The 19,204-nt window shown below is 39.2% G+C and overlaps 1 protein-coding gene across 1 annotated transcript in view; it reads right to left on the minus strand.

Moving 5' to 3' along the window:
- The window catches only part of IPCEF1 (interaction protein for cytohesin exchange factors 1), a 162,876-nt gene that overhangs the window by 11,287 nt on the left and 132,385 nt on the right, over positions 1-19,204 (minus strand). The window contains exon 9 of the mRNA XM_006868475.1: positions 6,304-6,497. Within this exon, the coding sequence (XP_006868537.1) occupies positions 6,304-6,497 (194 nt within the window). The remainder of the gene's footprint in view (positions 1-6,303; positions 6,498-19,204) is intronic.

Below are 19,204 nucleotides of genomic sequence, written 5' to 3' on the forward strand. Positions count from 1 at the left end.
CTCTAAACAATTCAAATCTCTTGCCATTTGCCTCAACCTGAGTGCTTTCACACGGATAAAAGAAAAACGATGAAAGGAATACAAAGGAGGGATGTCTCATGAGTCCCTGACTTTGCTGGGCACCTGGGGGTCAGCATCAGCAGCACAAAATGTACCTGTTGTTCCCTTGCCTCCGGATACTCCAGCACCATGCAGGAGGTACCAAATGATTTGAAGCATTTTTGCAACTCCTGCCTTGGTATCCGGCGTGCTGGCAAAGTTGGATCTTGCTGCCAAAAATAAACAGTGGAAGACAGAAGGCTGCATTTTCATTCTACATTCCAAATATTTAATATTTGGATTGATCCAGGACATCACATTGGAAATGTCTTCTTACAGAGAAGTTACAGGGAAGATGAGCTAATCCCTGTTTCAACACTGGCCAGAGTAACCAAGAGAAGGGAGATCGGTGGTTTAAACCCACACGGAGACACCATGGAAGACAGGTATTTCTGTAATACATGGCGATGTATTTCTGCAAAGATTACAGCTAAGAAAATATTACGGAGAAGTTTTACTTTAAAAGCTTCATGTGTTAGTCTGTACCACATGTTGTTAAGTGTGATGGAGTCAGTTCTAACTCATAACAACCCTGTATAGGACTTCCAAGCAGCAGCTGGTGGGTTTGAACCACTGACCTTCAGATACACAGTCCAGTACTTATCCTACAGTGTTCCACCAGGTGTCCTGTAACACATGAGGTCTCCATAAATCTCAAGTCAATGTCACAGCAGCTAACAACCACCACCACCAAGAGAAAGTCTCAGCCGGTCCCGTTGATCATTCCACTTAAAACGAAATCAATGACTGATATTGTTTTTAAGTGTCAATTCACAGCAACTCTGCATAAGGTTTCTGAGGAGCAGCTGGTGAGTTTGAACTGCCAACTTGAAGTTCCAACTGACCTTTTGGTCCAGTGCTTTATCCCACAGTGCCACACTAGGACTGTTAAGCTGCCAAAAGTTCCTAAAGATTGACATTTTAAGTATGACATGATCCTTCACTTAACATCTTAGAAGAATTTCCCTGAAGAATATTCTTTCCAATGCAATTCTTGGACATTTATAAAATGATGTGCCTACAGCAACTAGAACCACTTCCTCATTTCTACCTGAAACCCTGTTGTCTTTGCTTTTCCACACTGCAGCTTTGAAGTTTCTTAAAAGAACAAGCATTTTTATGGCAATGTGACATGCCTACAGAAAAGCACACGCACAAATAGGGTTTCCACCTGATAAATCAGCCCCAAATGAATACAAATATGTAACCAAACTGAGCTCCAAACTAACCAAAACAAACGCAATGCCACTGAGCCGATTCGACTCATAGTGACCCTATATAGGGTTTCTGAGGCTGTAAATCTTTATGGGAGAAGAAATCTTTCTCCCACAGAGCAGCTAGTGAATTCCAATGGCTGACCTTATGGTTAGCAACCCAACTCTTAACCTAGTATGCCAACTGAGGTCAAGAAAGAAGTATATTCCAGCTCTTCAGAACCACTCATTTCCCCTCCTGGTCATTACCCTCCTGTTCTCCTCTAAAGTAACCACTATCCTGCCTGCTTTGAATTTTAATGAGAGTTAAAAATAATTCTATATAGCCATTTTAAATGAATAAACATACAGGTCCCAAATTCTTTCTCCATTGACTAGGTCAATGTGCTTTTTTTTGTCCCCAGCAAATCCAATCTCTACCTCATCAAGTTCCATCACCTGCAAATGAGGGTGATGAGACCACATAATATAAGCTGCATCTCATCAGCCCCCAAACATCACACTATGGAAGGGTCTAAGGGACCGGGGGGATGGTTAAGGAGGCCTGGTGGTGCAGTACTTAATATCTTGGCTGCTGACTAGAAAGTCAGGCATTTGAACCCACCAACTTCCCCACAGGAAAAAGATGTGGCAGTCTGATCTGTAAAGATTACAGCCTTGGCAATCCTTGGGGTTCTCCTCTGTTCTCTAGGATCACTAGAGTTGGAATAGAATCAAAGGCAATGGGTTACAGAAGGACCACTTTTCAGGAATCTACAGAGAGCAGTTCTCTGGCTGGGCATGGGATGGGCCCCAGTGACCCCTGCTTTCTGGTGTTCATTCCTTTGTGTAACTCCCTCCTCTTGAACATGGCTAGAACGAATGACTTCTCTCTAAAGCAAATATGATGTCATGTCACTACTGAATTAGTGAATTAGCAAAATAATCCATCTCTCTCACTCTCCTTACTAACTCACTCTGAGAGAATTGTTTTCCAGGTTGTTAGCTGCCTTGTGAAGAGACCATTGTGGTGGGGAACTCTCAGCCAGTAGTCAGTGAGTAGCCAAGAGTCTTAATCCAACAACACACAATGGGCTGGATCCTGCCAACATCCCCATGACGCCCTAAGATGATGACACCCTAACTGGCACCTTGGCTACAGTTTGTGAGAGACCCTGTGGCAAAAGTGCCCAACCATGCCATACCTGGATTCCCAAACCCTAGAAATGGTGACATGTTGTTTGTTTCCCTGGAGTTGATCCCCAACTCACAGTGACCTATGCACAATGACTGAACTGCTGCGCTCCCTAGGGTTTTCATTGGCTAGATTTTCTGAAATAGATCACCAGTATTTTGTCCTTAATCCATCTTGGTCTGGAAGCTCTGCTGAAATCTGTTCCACGTCATAGCAGCACACGAGCCTCCACCAAGGAATGAGTGGGGGTTATGCATGAGGCGCATTGGCTATAAACAGAACTGGGTTGCCTACATGTTATTGTTTTTGTTAAGTGCCATTGCGCCTGTTCTGACCCATGGAAATCTTGTATAGGGTTTCCTAGGAGCTGCTGGTGAGTTTGAACCACCAACCTTGCGGTTCAAACCTACCTGGAAAGTGAAACTACTAAACCACCATTGTCTTTTGAAGCTGTGAAATTATGAATGTCAGTTCTTCTCTTGGAACCCTGGTGTGACACTACAGGATAATGCACTAACCAAAAGGTCAGTTTGAACTGCAAAGTCAGCAGTTCAAACCCACAACTGCTCCTTGGAAACCCTATACAGGGTCTCTATGACTCAGAACAGACTTAACGGGACTTAACAACAGCAACAACAATTCTTTTAAGTTGTTAAGTTTTGAGAGAATTTGTTACCTATAGCAATTGATAATTAATACAATGTTGTTGTTGTTGTTGTTATGTTGTTATGGAGTCGGTTCTGACTCATAGCAACCCTGTACAGGGTTTCCAAGGCTGTAAATCTTTACGGGAACAGAAAGCCTCATCTTTCTCCCACGGAACAGCTGGTAGTTTAAAACTGCTGACCCTGAGGTTCACAGACCAATTCATAACCACTACGCTACAAGAGCTCCTTAATACATCGTTGTTATTGTTAAGTGCCGTCAAATCAATGCTGACCCATAGCAACCCTGTATAGGGTTTCCAAGGAGCAGCTGGTGAGCTTGAACCACCAACCTTGAAGTTCAAATGGCTTTGCAGTCTGGCGCATTAACCCACAGCACCACACCAGGACTCCTTAATACGTTGGTGTTGTTGTTGTTAAGTGCCGTCGAGTCGGTTCCGACCCATAGCGACCCTGTACAGGGTTTCCGAGGGTGTAAATCTTTACGGGAGTAGAAAGCCTCATCTTTCTCCCGTGGAACAGCTGGTAGTTTTGAACTGATGACCTTGCGGTTCACAGCCCGATTCGTAACCACTACGCTACCAGAGCTCCTTAATACGTTAGGAGAAGAAAAATCACTGCTGGCTTCATCAGTGCCTGGAAAACAAGAACCCATAGACTATATTGACTAGTGAAATCTTTGAATTCTTTTTTACATGGACTCGCCATGTCCAGATGTGGGCATGGTTCTGTGAAGATGGCAGTCCCGGAGACTGCTTCTCTCAGAAATTCTTTGGCAATCTTAACTGCATAGTCCAGCCTTCTATCTTGATTTCCTGTTATACCCAACATGGAAGGCAACAAAATATCCACGGATAAACATGTGCCTGGGCTAGCTTCTCTTCCTTGAATGTCCTGCCCTTCTCTTTCTGACATCCTACTCTCACTCATGGGTCAGTTGTCAACACCTTTATGATGTCCCTGGCGCTCTCAGTCAATCAGCTGCTTCCTTCCTTAGCACTCCCACATCAACCTACACACAGATCAACCACAGACTTCATTTTATTGCATTTTCACTATTTGTCTTCCTCTCTTCTGCTCTGAACAATGGGGCCCACTCATTGATCTTAGTGCCCTATAGTAGTGCCTGATGCATAGTCGGATTCAGGAAATCTGTATTCAGTAAAAACTGTTTTAACAGATGCCAGTGATCATGTAGGTTCATGGGTAGAGCAAGCAGATTGCACTCAGCTGCTCATCGAAAGGTTGAAAGTTCAGATCCATCCAGCAGAGCCATATAAGAAAGACCTGGCAATCTACTTCCATGAGATTGGTGGTGGTGGTGGTGATGTGTTGTGGAGTCCATTCCGACTCACAGCCACCCTACTACATAGGGTTTCCAAGGCTGTAAAACTTTAAAGGGTAGAAAGTCTCATCTTTCTCCCTGGAAATGACTAAAAGATTACAGCCATTGAAAATCCTATGGAATGCAGTTCTACTTCAACACACAGAGTCAGAATCGGAATGCAACAGGGTTTTTGGCTTTATGTTGGTTATCACAGGCAAATAAGACAAGATCTAAACACATAAGGATATATTACAGTGAATGACCAAATATATATCAACTTGGCCTTCTGTGAAATCTAACGTAATTTCCTTTAATACAGCTGTTAGTATTATCTTTCATCATTAAATATTAGGAAGACTCTCCAAATTTTGGCATTTCTGCATTTGGATTCTCTTTGCATAGCTAAACTATGCCCTTTCCTCTTATTTCTCATCTCATTTCCACAGCCTTTTGGAGGAAGGGATTAAGTCTTTATTGACTAACTGGGACACCTGGCCAAGAATCACTCAGGCTCCTTTTTGTAGCCTTGTTTTTTTGATTGTGTGATTCTTCCTGGAAAGGGATTCAAAATTCTTAGGACATGTACAAAACAGAATTAAAGTGCAGGGTCTATCAAGGCTTCTCAGAATCAATAAATCCACTGCTTATTCAGGAATAGTTTACAAAGTATCCTTGCCTCCTCTTGTTCATGGTGGTGGTGGTTGTGTGTCATGGGATCATCTAAATGGACAAGCTGGATGCTTTTGTTATAAAGAACCATTTCAGTTACAGGAGGCCCTGAAAACAGCTTCCGTACATACTGTACACCATCCTTATTAACATTGTGGAAACACTTGAAACATCTGCCGATTAGCTTCCCACTGCCCAGCTCACATGATATTCTTTGGTTCTGTTGCCTACTGTTGAGTCACTGAATCTAGAGATGTTCTGAGTGTAGCACAGAAGAATGGCATCTTCTACTGAAATGCCAAGATCTTATTAATACTACTGTTCATGCTCACCAGCTGGATGTCTCAGACTAACTAATAGTCATTGAACCAAGTTCTGTGCTAGGTACCAAACCAAAACCAAGCCAGTTGCCACAAAGTGGATTCCAACTCAATGGAAATCCCGTATGTGTCAGAATAAAACCAGGTTCCATCAAGGACTGTGTCAACCATCTATGGTTTTCAATGTCTATGACTTTTCAGAAGGAGATTTAAAGCCTTTCTTCCAAGGCACTTCTGTGTAGACTCAAGCCAACAACTTTTCACTTGGTAGTCAGCGTGTTAACCGTTGGCATCACTCAGCAATGTGCTAGGCACAAGGAAAAAAAAAAAAAAAAAAAAAAAATTGCACGTGATCCTTGCCCTCTATTGTTGTTATGTGCCGTGGAGTTGATTCCGACTCATAGCCACCCTATACAGGGTTTCTGAGGCTGTAAATCTTTATGGGAGCAGAAAGCCTCATCTTTCTGCCGCAGAACAACTGGTAGTTTTGAACTGCCAACCGTGAGGTTAGCAGCCCAACTAGTAACCACTATGCTACCAGAGCTCCTTGATCCTTGCCCTCTAGTAGCTTAAAATTTTAAGTGTTATATCAGTGAATGTAAAAATCAAGGTCTACTATGGAAAATGGCCTTAGATGCTACAGGTTGAACTTCTCAAACATCCTAGTACTAAAACAACCTATAAGGGTCTTCTCATCCTAGAAAGACTCCATTTGCTTTCTCTGTCCTTCCCTCCACCCACACAAACCCACTCTGATGAGCATGAATCTCCCTCGAAAATCAGATATTCCTTTCACCACATTCAAAGAGATCATTCACAGTCTGAAATGTTTTACCTTTAATGTGCTATTCAAAGTTCGGATTTTGTGGAGTTTCTCGTTTATGGATGGATTTTTGCATCGCTTAACAAAAGATTTTCTCAATTCCTTTTTAGTTGAAGGTCTTCTGTCCCCAAGAGGAGACAAACTTGCCTGCTCTAATGATTTGTAGAGCTTTTCCATTTCATCATCTTCAGATGCTTTTGTTTCTTCTATAAAGAAAAACAATAATGATAAATCCAGTTAGAATCCAAGAGAGCATCAGACATTATGGTGCGAAATCCCGAGAAATATCAAATCAGACCTTGAGACACAGAATTTCCATATTTTATCCATTCATTTATTTATTCTTTCATTGCCCAAAAAGAACTTGGATGCCTACCATGTGTCATACCAGTGACGTACGCAGGTTTTACCCTCAGGTGTAACACTATTCCATGGTAGCTGTTTTTACAAGCTATATAGTTCATTATAGAGCTTTTTCTATGTCTCTCTTAAAGTGGAAAATGTAAAGTGGAATGTAACTACAAAATGAAAAACAGACATTTTCATTTAACCATCCAATAGCTCATACTTCAATGTAATAAAGAAAAAAAGTTAAAACTCAAGGAATTGGGATTCCTGTTGTGATTGTTGTTAGATGTCATTGAATCACTTTCAACTCATAGTGACCCTATGCACAAAAGAACAGAACACTGCTTGATCCTACTGGAACCTCAATTGTTGTTACAATGAAGCTCATTGCTGCTGCCACTGTGTTAATCTATCTCATTGGAAGATCTTTCTCTTTTTCACTGCCCCTCCACTTTACCAAGCACCATGTCCTTCTCCAGTGATTGGACCCTCCTGACAATATGTCCAGAGTATGAGAGATGCTACTTGGGAGAAACATGCAGCACTCCACGTAGGTAAAGAGTACAGCCTTTTACTAATGTAGGGCTAAGTAAGAACTATATGTGCTTGTTCCTACATATCTACAAATAATGACTTAAAAATTCAATTAGGAATGGGCCTTGTTCGTAACTAGGAACTACGTATGTTAGGTTAGCATCTTCTCTTCTTTCTTGAACTGAGTGATGTAATCATGTCAATTCGAAGCTTCCAGGAATCATTTCAAGACTTCAATAGAGCCAATCAATTGGACATTGAGCTGAAACATGGATTTTGGTGATACAACTGGAGCACTCTCAGTTTATGGGAGATAATATGCCTTGTTTTTAAGACATATTGGTCTTGTTTTCAGTGATACGCAACTGAAAGGCATCAGATAATGGAGACACTATCTGAAATCGACTCTTGATATTACTTTAATTCTTCACTTAGAACTTCAGTATTTTATTCCCTCAGTCCCTAAAAATAATCTAAAAAAGATGAACAACAAGATTTCTTTTATCCTCCTTATGTTCTGTAGTTTCTATGGGTTTCATGGCTTTTCCTGAAAGTAAGCATGTGAAAAATGCAACATGGCCTCAGTGACTAGCTGCCTCCTTAGACATGAAACCAGAAGAACTAGATGATGCCTGACTACCACTGCTAAGATTGTATATGAGAATCCTGGTCATAAGGCAGAATGTGGAAAAGAATTTCAAACTCACATAGATGTCTAGCACGAATGGATGAACCTCTGAAACAAATGCCGTGAAATAATCTGTAAATTGTCTTAGTCAATGAAACTTACACAGCAGAAATACCAAGCAAATGTCATGGCAAAAATTCTGATATTAGACTAGAGACATTAGAAAGTATTCAAAGATACAAAACACTTGGATCTTACAGAGTTACATTAGGATTGAAGACTGGCAGTTTTCAGAAATACAAATCCAAACCTGTTATCATCAAGTTGATTCTGACTCACTGTGACAAAGTAAAATTGTCCCATTGGGTTTCTAAGGCTGTCAACCTTTATGGAAGCAGACTGTCTCATCTTTCTCCTGTGGAACTGCTGGTGTGTTTGAACCAACGACCTTTTGTTTAGCAGCCCAAAGCATAAACTGCTTCCCCATTGGTGTTCTCAGAAGTACCAGGACATGTAGTTTTACAGCTAGCCAGGTAGGACTCTATTAATTTCAAATAAGATCTAAACATATAGTTTTCAACATCACAGCATTTTTCACACAAATAATGTATTCCAAATAATGAGTCCTGGTGTGGCACTGTAAGATAAGAACTGGACCGCAAGATCTGTTTGAACTGCAAGGTCCGTGGTTCAAACTCACCAACTGCTTCTCAGAAATCCTATGTGGGTCACTATGAGTCAGAGCTGACTTGATGGTACTTAACAATAAGCTGAAAGAAGCAAAGCAAATATTTAACAAAGAAATAAAACAATCGTTTCTTTGAATGTCTATGCTCACAAAGAAACTCAGTTTTGTTCTAAAAAACTGACAGAAAATATTATTTTTGACTAATACATTAGTTTGTAATTATATATTAACATTACACACCTCATTTGATATATAATAATGTTAAAAACAACTTTAGAAATTTGGAATAAGTTGGCATAAAATGTATGCCTTAAATTTAATTTTAACATTATTTTATATTCAATATATTTATATAGGACTATATTCCATCCCAAAGAGAGGTAACCCGACAGAATGCGGAAATCACCAGATGATCTCTTTGATATCTCATACAAGTAAAGTTTTACTAAAAGTAATACAGAAATGGCAACAAGCATACATTGACAGAGAACTTCCAGAGGTTCAAGCCGGATTCAGAAGAGGCCGTGGAATGAGGGATATCATTGCTGATGTCCAATGGATCTTGGCTGAAAGCAGAGAATATCAGAAAGATGTTTACCTGTGCTTTACTGACTATGCAGAAGCTTTCGATTGTGTGGATCATGACAAGTTATGGACAACATTGTGAAGTATGAGTATTCCGGAACAATTAATTGTGCTCATGAGGAATCTGTACTTGGACCAAGAGGCAGTTGTTTGAACAGAACATGGGAACACTGAATGGTTTAAAATTAAGAAAGGTGTGTGACAAAGTTGTATTCTTTCACCATACTTATTCAACCTGTATGCTGAGCAAATAATCCAAGATGGGTTATATGAAGAAAAATGTGGCATAGGATTGGAGGAAGACACAACATGCGATACGCAGATGATACAACTTTGCTTGCTGAAAGTGAAGAGGACTTAAAATATTTACTGATAAAGATAAAGAGCACAGCCTTTGGTATGGATTGCATCTCAATGAAAATCCTTACCACTGAACCAATAAACAACATTCTTATCAACAGAGAAATATTGAAGTTGTCAAGAACTTCATTCTTCTTGGATCAACTATCAACACTCATGAAAGCAGCAGTCAAGAAATCAAATGACGTATTACATTAGGCAAATCTGCTGCACAAGGCCTTTTTGAAGTGTTGAAGAGCAAAGATGTCAGCTTGAAGACTAAGGTGTGCCTGACCCAAACCATGGTATTTTCAATAACCTCATATACATGTGATAGCTGGACGGTGAATAAGGAAGACCTAGAAGAATTGATGCTTTTGAGTTATGGTGTTGGAGGAGAATATTGGAAAGTGCCATGGGCTGCCAAAAGAACCAAAAGATCCGTGTTGGAAGAAGTGCAGCCAGAGTGCTCCTTGGACACCGGGATGGCCAAACTTCGTCTCTCATACTTTGGACATATTGTCAGGAGGGAACAGTTGCTGGAGAAGGATATCATGTTTGATAGGGTGGAGGGTCAGAGAAAAAGAGGAAGACCTCCAGAGAGATGGATTGGCAAAGTGGCAGCATCAATGGACTCAAGCATGGCAACAATAGTGAGGTTGGCCCAGGATCAGGCAGTGTTTCCTTCTGCAAGCATGGCAACAATAGTGAGGTTGGCCCAGGATCAGGCAGTGTTTCCTTCTGCTGTGCATAAGGTCGTTATGAGTTGGTACTGACTTGATGGCACCTAACAACAACAACAACATATTACTTTATGTTAAGCTACCTCTCCTCTCCCATTCCTTTCCCTAACTTTTCAAACTTCAAGATATTAACCTCAGGATAGCTGATGAGTCATATAAATCTGGATTTTTGAGTCAGGAATTTCAAGACTTCACTTATATATGTACGTATATGTATATATGTTGGTATTGTTGTTAAGTGCCATCAAGTCAGTTGCAACTGTTAGCGACCCTGTATAGGGTTTCCAAGGCTGGAAATCTTTGTAGGAGTAGAAAGCCTCATCTTTCTCCTGCAAAGCAGTTGTTGAGCTCAAACCACTGGCCTTGTGGTTTGCAGACCAGTGTTTATCCTATAGAGCCACATGAGGGGGCTTCAAAAAGTTTGTAGAAAAGTGAAATGAATTGATAATGGAAACTGTCCACAAACTTTCTGAAGCCCCTCATATGTAATATATTCTTAGTCTTTTTACATAGTAAATAATGTTGTTGTTAAGTGTTGTCAAATTGGTTCTGACTCACAACAATCCTATGTACAGCAGAATGCTACACTGCCCAGCCCCGCATCACGTGCACAGTTCTTCCTCGTTTGAGTTCATTATTGTAACTACTGTGTCACTCCATCTCACTGAGGGTCCTCCTCTTTTTCTGGTGACCCTCTACTTTATCAAACATGATTGATGTCATTCTCCAGGGACTGGTCCCTCCTGATGATAGGTCAGATAATCATAGGACAATCATATGTCAGATGATATGTCACATTATCTGACCTATCATCAGGAGGGACCAGTCCCTCCTGAAAAATGTCTGTACATATGTGTGTGAACATATATATGTATATGTGTGTGTGCATATGTGTACAACTTGATCCACCAAGAAACAGTGAAATTTAAAAATTAATTCACAAAGAAAAGTGGACCTGTTAGAATCACTAAAAGCTAATTCTGCTAAAAATATGACCAAATAATGTTTTTTTTTTAAAAATTGTATACCCAGAATTTGAATTCATTTCAAAATTACAGATGGTAGCAAGGAACAAGTCTACTCAGATCACTCAAGCTGTTGGGAAATGGAGGAAACTTAAAAGGCAAACACTCTCTTACTTTCTTGTCTGTTAGCTATCACTCTCTTCCCACGGGAAACCTGAAACTGAAAGATTTTATGTCAGACCTCGAATAACCTGGTTCCCAATCTGCCCACAGACATAGGGCTATAAAGTAATGAAAGGTTAGGTTAGGAGTCAAGAAAATTCCCTTGTTGGCTTCTTTATGTCACAATCTGAGAGATATACAACATATTACTAAATGCTCAGGGGACATACCTATGATCCAACCAAGTCAAGATTGAGCCAAATGAGTTTATTTTGTTATTTTACTATTGTTAATGGCTAGTGCTTAGGTTACCTCGAGGCTATAAAATAGACATTCAATAATAATGGAAGCTGATGATGAATAGAATCATAGGACAAAAATCACCCAGAAGGCACAACCGCAAAGTAAAACACAGCTTGCTCAAGACCCCAAAACAGAGGTGAGAATGCTTCCCACTTGCCATGAGTAAGCCCCGCTCTGACATATTAACCCAATAGGCTATCCCAATACTTTAAAGAGGCTTTTCAATGAATGAAATTTTTTAATTTCCCACTTATTGTTCTCAGGCAAATAGTGTTCTAAGTTAATAGTTTCATATTACAATGCACTAGATTATTTGCCTTATTCCCCCAGATTGTAAAGAGCTTGGCAGAAAAGCCCACTCATCTCTTGCCCGCTGAAAACAGAAGTCAAGTTTATTATTTCCACCTCCCTTTCATCTGAAGCAAAACAAATGGATTCTATCTGCCAGGCAAGTGTTTCCCAAGCAATTGTTATCCTTCCTTACAAGTATCTGTCTTAGTCTTCCAATATAAAGTAACAGAACTTGGATTCCCACCACAACATAAGGTACTTTTTGATCTATCTCATTTATCTTCACAAGTGCTTTGCCAAGTAAGTCGAAAACTATTTTTATTTCATAGTTGAGAAAATGGAGATTCCTGCAAAACAGGAAGTAATGTTTCCAAGTTGCAAATTGGTGATGGACTTGAGAAGAAAACTTCAATCCTCCACTGTGCAGGTCCATGATCTGCGTTCAGTGGTTCTCGAAATGTCACGTGCATACACAGCACCGAAGGATCTTGTTAAAATGCAGAGTCTGATGCAGTCAGGCTGAGATGAGGGTGAAATTCTAAAATCGTGATGCCACTGGACTCAAGGATCTCTATGAGTCAAAACAGACTCCAAGGCACTTAACAACAACAACACTAGGTGATGTTGTCATTGACAGCCCATGGACCATACTTTGAGAAAGAAGGTAAGACTAGACTAGGTAATGTCAAGTAGACTCTGACACACAGCAAACCCACGTGGGTCAGAGTAGAACTGCTTTTAATGACTGGTTTTTGAGAAGTAGAGAAACAAACATTTCTTTTGCGGCATCTCTGAGTTAACTCAAACCACCAACATTTACAGGCTACGGCCAAGCACATAACTAGGGACTATCAGCTAGACCACCTATTAACAATTCATTATAATACACTTGCTTCAACTCCCTGGAAGAGAAAGGGACTAGAATTACAATGAAAAAGTTGGGTCGTGTCCATTGGGCTGCATCAATTTTCCCTTTGCCATGTTCCATAAGGGGAAAAGAAAATCTGGTTTTGCCTTCAGGAGTTGTTGTTGTTGTGGTGGTGGTGGTGGTGGTGGTTGTTAGGTGCTATCAGGTCAGTTCCTACTGATAGCAACTGTATCTATAAGAATAAAAAACACTTCCTAGTTCTACACTCTCCTCACAATTTTTGTCACATGAGTCCATTGTTGTAGTTACAGCGTCAATCCATCATGTTGTGTGTGTGTGTGAGGGGGGGGGGTCCTCTTCTTTGGCTAATATTCCTCCACTTTACCAATCATATCCTTACTCCAGGGATTGATCCCTCCTGATAACATGTCCAAAGTACATTAGACAAAGTCTCATCATCCTGGATCCTAAGGAGCACTCTGGCTATATTTCTTCCAAGATAGAATTGTTTGTTTTTCTGGCAATCCATGGGAATTTCAATATTCCTTGTAGACACCATAAATCAAATGCATCAATTCTTTTTTGTTGTTCCTTATTCATTGTTCATATTTCACATGCACATAAGGCGAATGAAAATAACATGGTTTGGGTCCCTTAAAGTGACATTTTTGATCTTTAACACTTTAAGAAGTTCTTTTGCTGCAGATCTGTCCAATGGAATATGTTGATTTTTTCCTGCTGTTTTCATGAGTGCTGATTGTAGATCCAAATAAAATGAAATCCTTGACAATTTCATATAACACCAAACGAGTGATATTTCCAAAATCTTTGCTATAAAGCATTAGTATCTCATCTGTTCAGTTGGTGGGGATTGGAAGTAAAATGTTAGTCACCCTTCTCATCTGTTAGATTAGTTTAGTGACTCAAGGGTTCAGACTAGCAAACTGTCTTCAAACTCAGGTTAATAACCTACTAATTTAGATTCAGGGATGGTAAGGTATTTTTATTATGAATTCAAAAATCCTTTTAGAGACATTAGCAAACAGGATAAAATAACATTTTAAACTAATGGTTATGAGTTTACTCCTTTCCAAGATTATGTCAAAGGATGTGCTACTCGCTTCTCATCCTCCTACGAACCCTAAGCTATTGTTTGCCTCTGAAAGGACAGGCATGTTCCAGCGGGCCCAGAATGCGGCTGTTGAGAACAGTCTACACAGATTATCTCCTCGAGTGCTGTATTTTCAACGTGGCCTCCCCCGCTAACTTATTTTTGGTGTGTCCTTGTGCTTTCTAGAATGTCGTTGTGTGTTTTCTATTTAGGTTATAAATGCTGCCTTCAGGAGATAGGAGAGGAATTCATATACCATACTTTAGACCGTATTTGGAAAGGAGCCCTTTGTGAGATTGTTGTTGTTTAGTACCATCAAATCGGTTCCAACTCATAGCAACCCTATGTACAACAGAAGGAAATGCCGGCCGGTCCGGAGTCATTCTATAACCCATTGCTACAACCACTGTGTCAATCTAGCTTGTTGAAGGTCTTCCTCTTTTCTGTTTTTTCTTCTACTTTACCAAACATAATGTCCTTCTCCAGGAACTGGTTCCAACTGACAACATGTCCAAAGTACATCAGACAAACCCTCACAATCCTTACTTCTAAGAAGCATTCTGACTGTCCTTCTTCTTTGGTCTTCCTTATTAACTGTCCAGCTTTCACATGCATATGAAGAAATTGAAAATGCCATCGCTTGTCTCAGACTCACGTTAGTTCTCAAAGTGACATTTTTGCTCACTTCAGATCAGAGTATAAATGACAATCCAAGGAAAATGATTATAGCTCCAAATGTAAAAACTTGGAAAGAGTTTAAGTATAAAGCAAGAGTTCCTTCTTTGTGTGCAATGTTCTAAGTGTTTAAGACAAAAAAGATCATAGGATACATTTGTTGCAAAAAGAAGAAATAGCTATAGAGTCATCTGGACATTCTGTATAGCTTTGAATGCTTTTTAAATGCTATTTAATATGGCATCTGATGCAAAAAAATCAAAAGTATTTGATAGACTTTCTCTAATAGATGATTCTGACAACTCCAAAACATAGCAAAAGACGTTAAATCATAAGGATAGACAGATAGCATTATATTATTATCATTAAGATTCATCTGCATAACACATTTTAACAGGAAGAGACAAACCATATTGTTTTTAAGTGTCATAGAGTCAGTTCCAACTCTTAATGATGTTGTATAGGGCTTTCTAGGAGCAACTGGTGGGTTTTAACCACTGACCTTGTGGTTAGCAGTCCAGTGCTTGTCCTACAGTGCCTCATATTATAATTTTGAGAAGGAAATCTGTTTTTGCTACAACTGGTAGTGGTGGAGATAACTATTACTTATTGGTTTTTACAGTGTGGCACTAGGCTAACTGATAGACCAACATGATCTCATCTTTTTAACAGTCCTGTGTGGAAAGAAGCAGTAGCCTTGACGTAAAGGTGAGAATGTGAAGACACAGAAGATCAAAAACTCTTCACAAACAAGAAGACCTAGGTTAGGAAGCCAAAGCTCATTGTCTTAAATATTATGCTATACTATAAATGTATTACAGATACTCGTTCTTTATTGTGATAAGTACAAAAGACAATGTAATGTTTTTCACATATGCAATACAATGTACGTCATCAATAGCCTAGGCATTAATGAGCTGAAATGGACTGGTATTGGCCATTTTTAATCTTACAACCACATGGTTTACTATGCCAGGAATGACAAATTGAAGAGGAATGGAGTCATAGTCATCACCAAAAAGAACATTTCAAGATCTATATAGAAATACAACACTGTCTATGACAGGATAATATCTAAATAATTATAAGGAAGATCAGTTAATATAAGTATTATTGAAATTTATGCACCAACTAATGAAGCTAGTGATGAAGAAACTGAAGAATTCTTCCGAATTCTTCCATATTCTTCAATCTGAAATTGATTGAGCATGCACTCGTGATGTATCAATAATTACTGGCGAGTAGAATGCAAAGGTTGGAAACAAACTTGGAAAATATGGCTTTGTTGATAGAAACTAATCTGGAGATCACATGATAGAATTTTTCAAGACCAATGACTATTTTCTTTGCAAATACCTTTTTTAAACAACATACATGACAAACTACATACAAGGATCTCACCAGACAGAATACACAGAAATCAAACTGACTTTGTTCACCAGTCAATCCTCGCAAACCTTATACAGGGTTGCTATTAGTCAGAACTGACTCAACAGCACTTAATGAAAACACTGTCTCTGGAAAGAGACAGTGAAAAAGCTCTATATCATCAACCAAACAAGATCAGGGGCAGACTTTAGAACAGACCATCACTTTCTCCTCTATAAGTTCAGGCTGAAGCTGAAGAAAATTAAAATAAGTCCACAATAGCCAAAATATGACCTTGAACATATATCACCTGAATTTAGAGATCATCTCAAGACCAGATTTGATGCATTAGACACTAGTTACTGAAGACCAGAAGAGTTGTTGGATGACATCAAGAACATCATACAGGAAAAAAGTAAAAGGTCATTAAGAAGACAAGAACAGAGGAAAATATTAAAATGGGTGTCAGAAGAGATTGAAAGTTGCTCTAAAAGCACAGAGGTGTTAAGTGGAAGAAATGAGGAGGCAAAAGGGCTTCACAGAAAATACAAAGGTCAGCTAAAGAAGACAAAGTCAGATATTATAATTAGATGTACAAAGACCCAGAGTCAGAAAACCAAAAGGGAAGATCATGTTCAGCATTTCTCAAGCTGAAAGAACTAAAGATAAAATTCAAGCCTCAGCTTGCAATACTGGTCAGTGGTTCAAGTTCACCAACCACTCCTTGGAAATCCTATACAGGGTTCACTATGAATCAGAACCAATTTGATAACACTTAACAACAACAATGGGCAAAACGTTGAATGATGTAAAAAATCATCAAAAGAAGATGAAAGGAAAACATAGTCACTGTACCAAACTGAAATCGTCAATGTTGAAACATTTCAAGAGGTAGCACATGATCAAGAGTCAATGATACTGAAGGAAGAAGTCCAAGGTATACAGAAGGCATTGGCAAACACCAAGGCCCTGGGGATTGATGGGATACAAATTGAAACCTTTCAACAAACTGAGGCAGAGCTAGAGGCACTCACTCATCTACGCCAAGAAATTTGGAAGACAGCTACCTGAACAACAGATTGGAAGAAATCCATACTTGTACCTATCCCAAAAATAGATGACCCAACAGAATGTGGAAATAATCAGACAATATCATTAATATCACATGCAAGTATTTTGCTAAAGATAACTTTTTTTAAATTGCTGCAGCAGTATATTGACAGAGAACTATAAGAGATTCAGGCTGGGTTCAGATGGGGATGTGGAATGAGGGATATCATTGCTGACATTATATGGATCCTAGCTGAAAGCACACAATACCAAAAAACTGATTTTCTGTGCCTTATTAACTACACAAAGGTTTTCAATTGTGTGGATCATGACAAGCTATGGACAATATTGTGGGAAATGGACATTCTGGAACATTTCATTGTGTTCAAAAAGAATATGTACATAGATCAAGAGGCAGTCATTCAAACAGAACAAGGGAACACAGAATCGTTTAAAATCAGGAATACTGTGTGCCACGCTTGTATTGTTTCACCATATGTATTCAATTGGTATGCTGAGCAAATAATCCAAGAAGCTGGATTATATGAAGAAGAACATGGAATCTGGATTGGAGGACAGCTCATTAACAATCTGCCATAGGCAGATGATACAGCCTTGCTTGCTGAAAGCAAAGAGGATTTAAAATACTTACTGATGAAGATCAAAGACCACAGTTTCCAATATGGTTGCACTTCAGTGTAAAGAAAACCAAAATCCTCACCATAGAACCAATAAATAACATCAAGATAAATGGAGAAAACATTACAGTTGTCAAAGATTTCATTTTGCTCAGATCAACCATCAGCACTCATGGAAGCAGCAGTCAAGAAATCAAATGACATATTGCATTAGGCGAATATATTGCACAAGACCTCTTTAAAGTGCTGAAGAGCAAATATGTCAGTTTAAGCACTAAGGTGTACGTGACCTAAACTATGGTATTTTCAATAACCTCATATGGACAATGAATAAGGAATACCATAGAATCGATGCATTTGAGCTATGGTGTTTGAGGAGAATATTAAAAGTAGCATGGGCTTTCAGAAGAAGGAGTAAATCTGTGTTGAAAGAAGTACAGCTAGAATGTTCCTTAGAAGCCAGGATGATCAGATTTCATCTTTTATATTTCATACATATTATCAGGAGAAGAACATCATGTTTGTTAAAGTGGAGGGGCAGTAGATAAGAGGAAGACACCAAATCAGATGGATCGGCACAGTTGTAGCATCAATAGGCTCAAGTGTAGCAATGATTAGGAGACTGGTGCAGGACTGGGCAGTGTTTCATTCGGTCATGCGTAAGGTCACTATGAGTTGGTACCAACTCAAGGCACAAATTCAATAAGACCAATTTCATCAATCATTTTGTTTAACCATAACCAATATCCATTGCTAGTTTTCCATCACCATAAAGAGAAACTCATTATTTCCCAAACCGCAATTTCCCCTTTCCACCCTCCTCCTGGTAATCACATCAACCTATGACACCAGCTAGATTCTCTGCTTGGGAATTTGAACTGGGTATCTCAGATAATGAACCTGTTAGATTCAAGAGCAGAAGATGAGCATTAGTGTCATGAGAGGCTATCCCCATGTAGTAACTATGTTGTGGGGGTTTATAAACTGAGAATGGAACAATAACAGCACACTAGTTGGGAAAGAATAGTGTTGTTGTTTTTAAATGACATAGAAAACAAATTCCATAAAAATCAAACATTCAAAACAAGACAAATAAAACATCAAATACACAGCTAGTATTTTAACTAATGCTCTTGTGAGTCTAAGAGAAGGGTAGTTTCACTTTGATAACCTTTATTTTTCTATATTTGTTGTACCTTTCTGTCAGACTCATGGTTGTCTTTCTTCCTGTACATTTGATGTTTCTGTCAAGTAAAGAGTAATGGTCACTTTGTGGGTCAAGTTGGCTAAATTATACTGTCTAGTTATTCAAATCAACTCTAATCTAGCTCTTGCTGTAAAAGTAATTTGTAGATATCATTAACATCTATAATCAGTTTTCTTTAAGTAAAGGAGATTGTTGTGGCCAGTCTGGGTGGGCTTCATCTGGTCAGTTCAAAAGCCGTAAAAGAAGAATGGAGTTTTTCCCTAGGAAGAAAATTCTACCTGAGGATTTAGCATCAGCTTCTATCTAAGAGTTTTGAGCTACCTGGCTTGTCCTACAAATCAGATTTACCAGCCTCACAACCATGTGAACCAATTCCTTGAGACAAATTTGTGTGTATGTCTGTGTGTGTG

The sequence above is a fragment of the Chrysochloris asiatica genome, unplaced genomic scaffold (genome assembly GCF_000296735.1).
Source record: "Chrysochloris asiatica unplaced genomic scaffold, ChrAsi1.0 scaffold00117, whole genome shotgun sequence".
NCBI classification, from domain to species: domain Eukaryota; kingdom Metazoa; phylum Chordata; class Mammalia; order Afrosoricida; family Chrysochloridae; genus Chrysochloris; species Chrysochloris asiatica.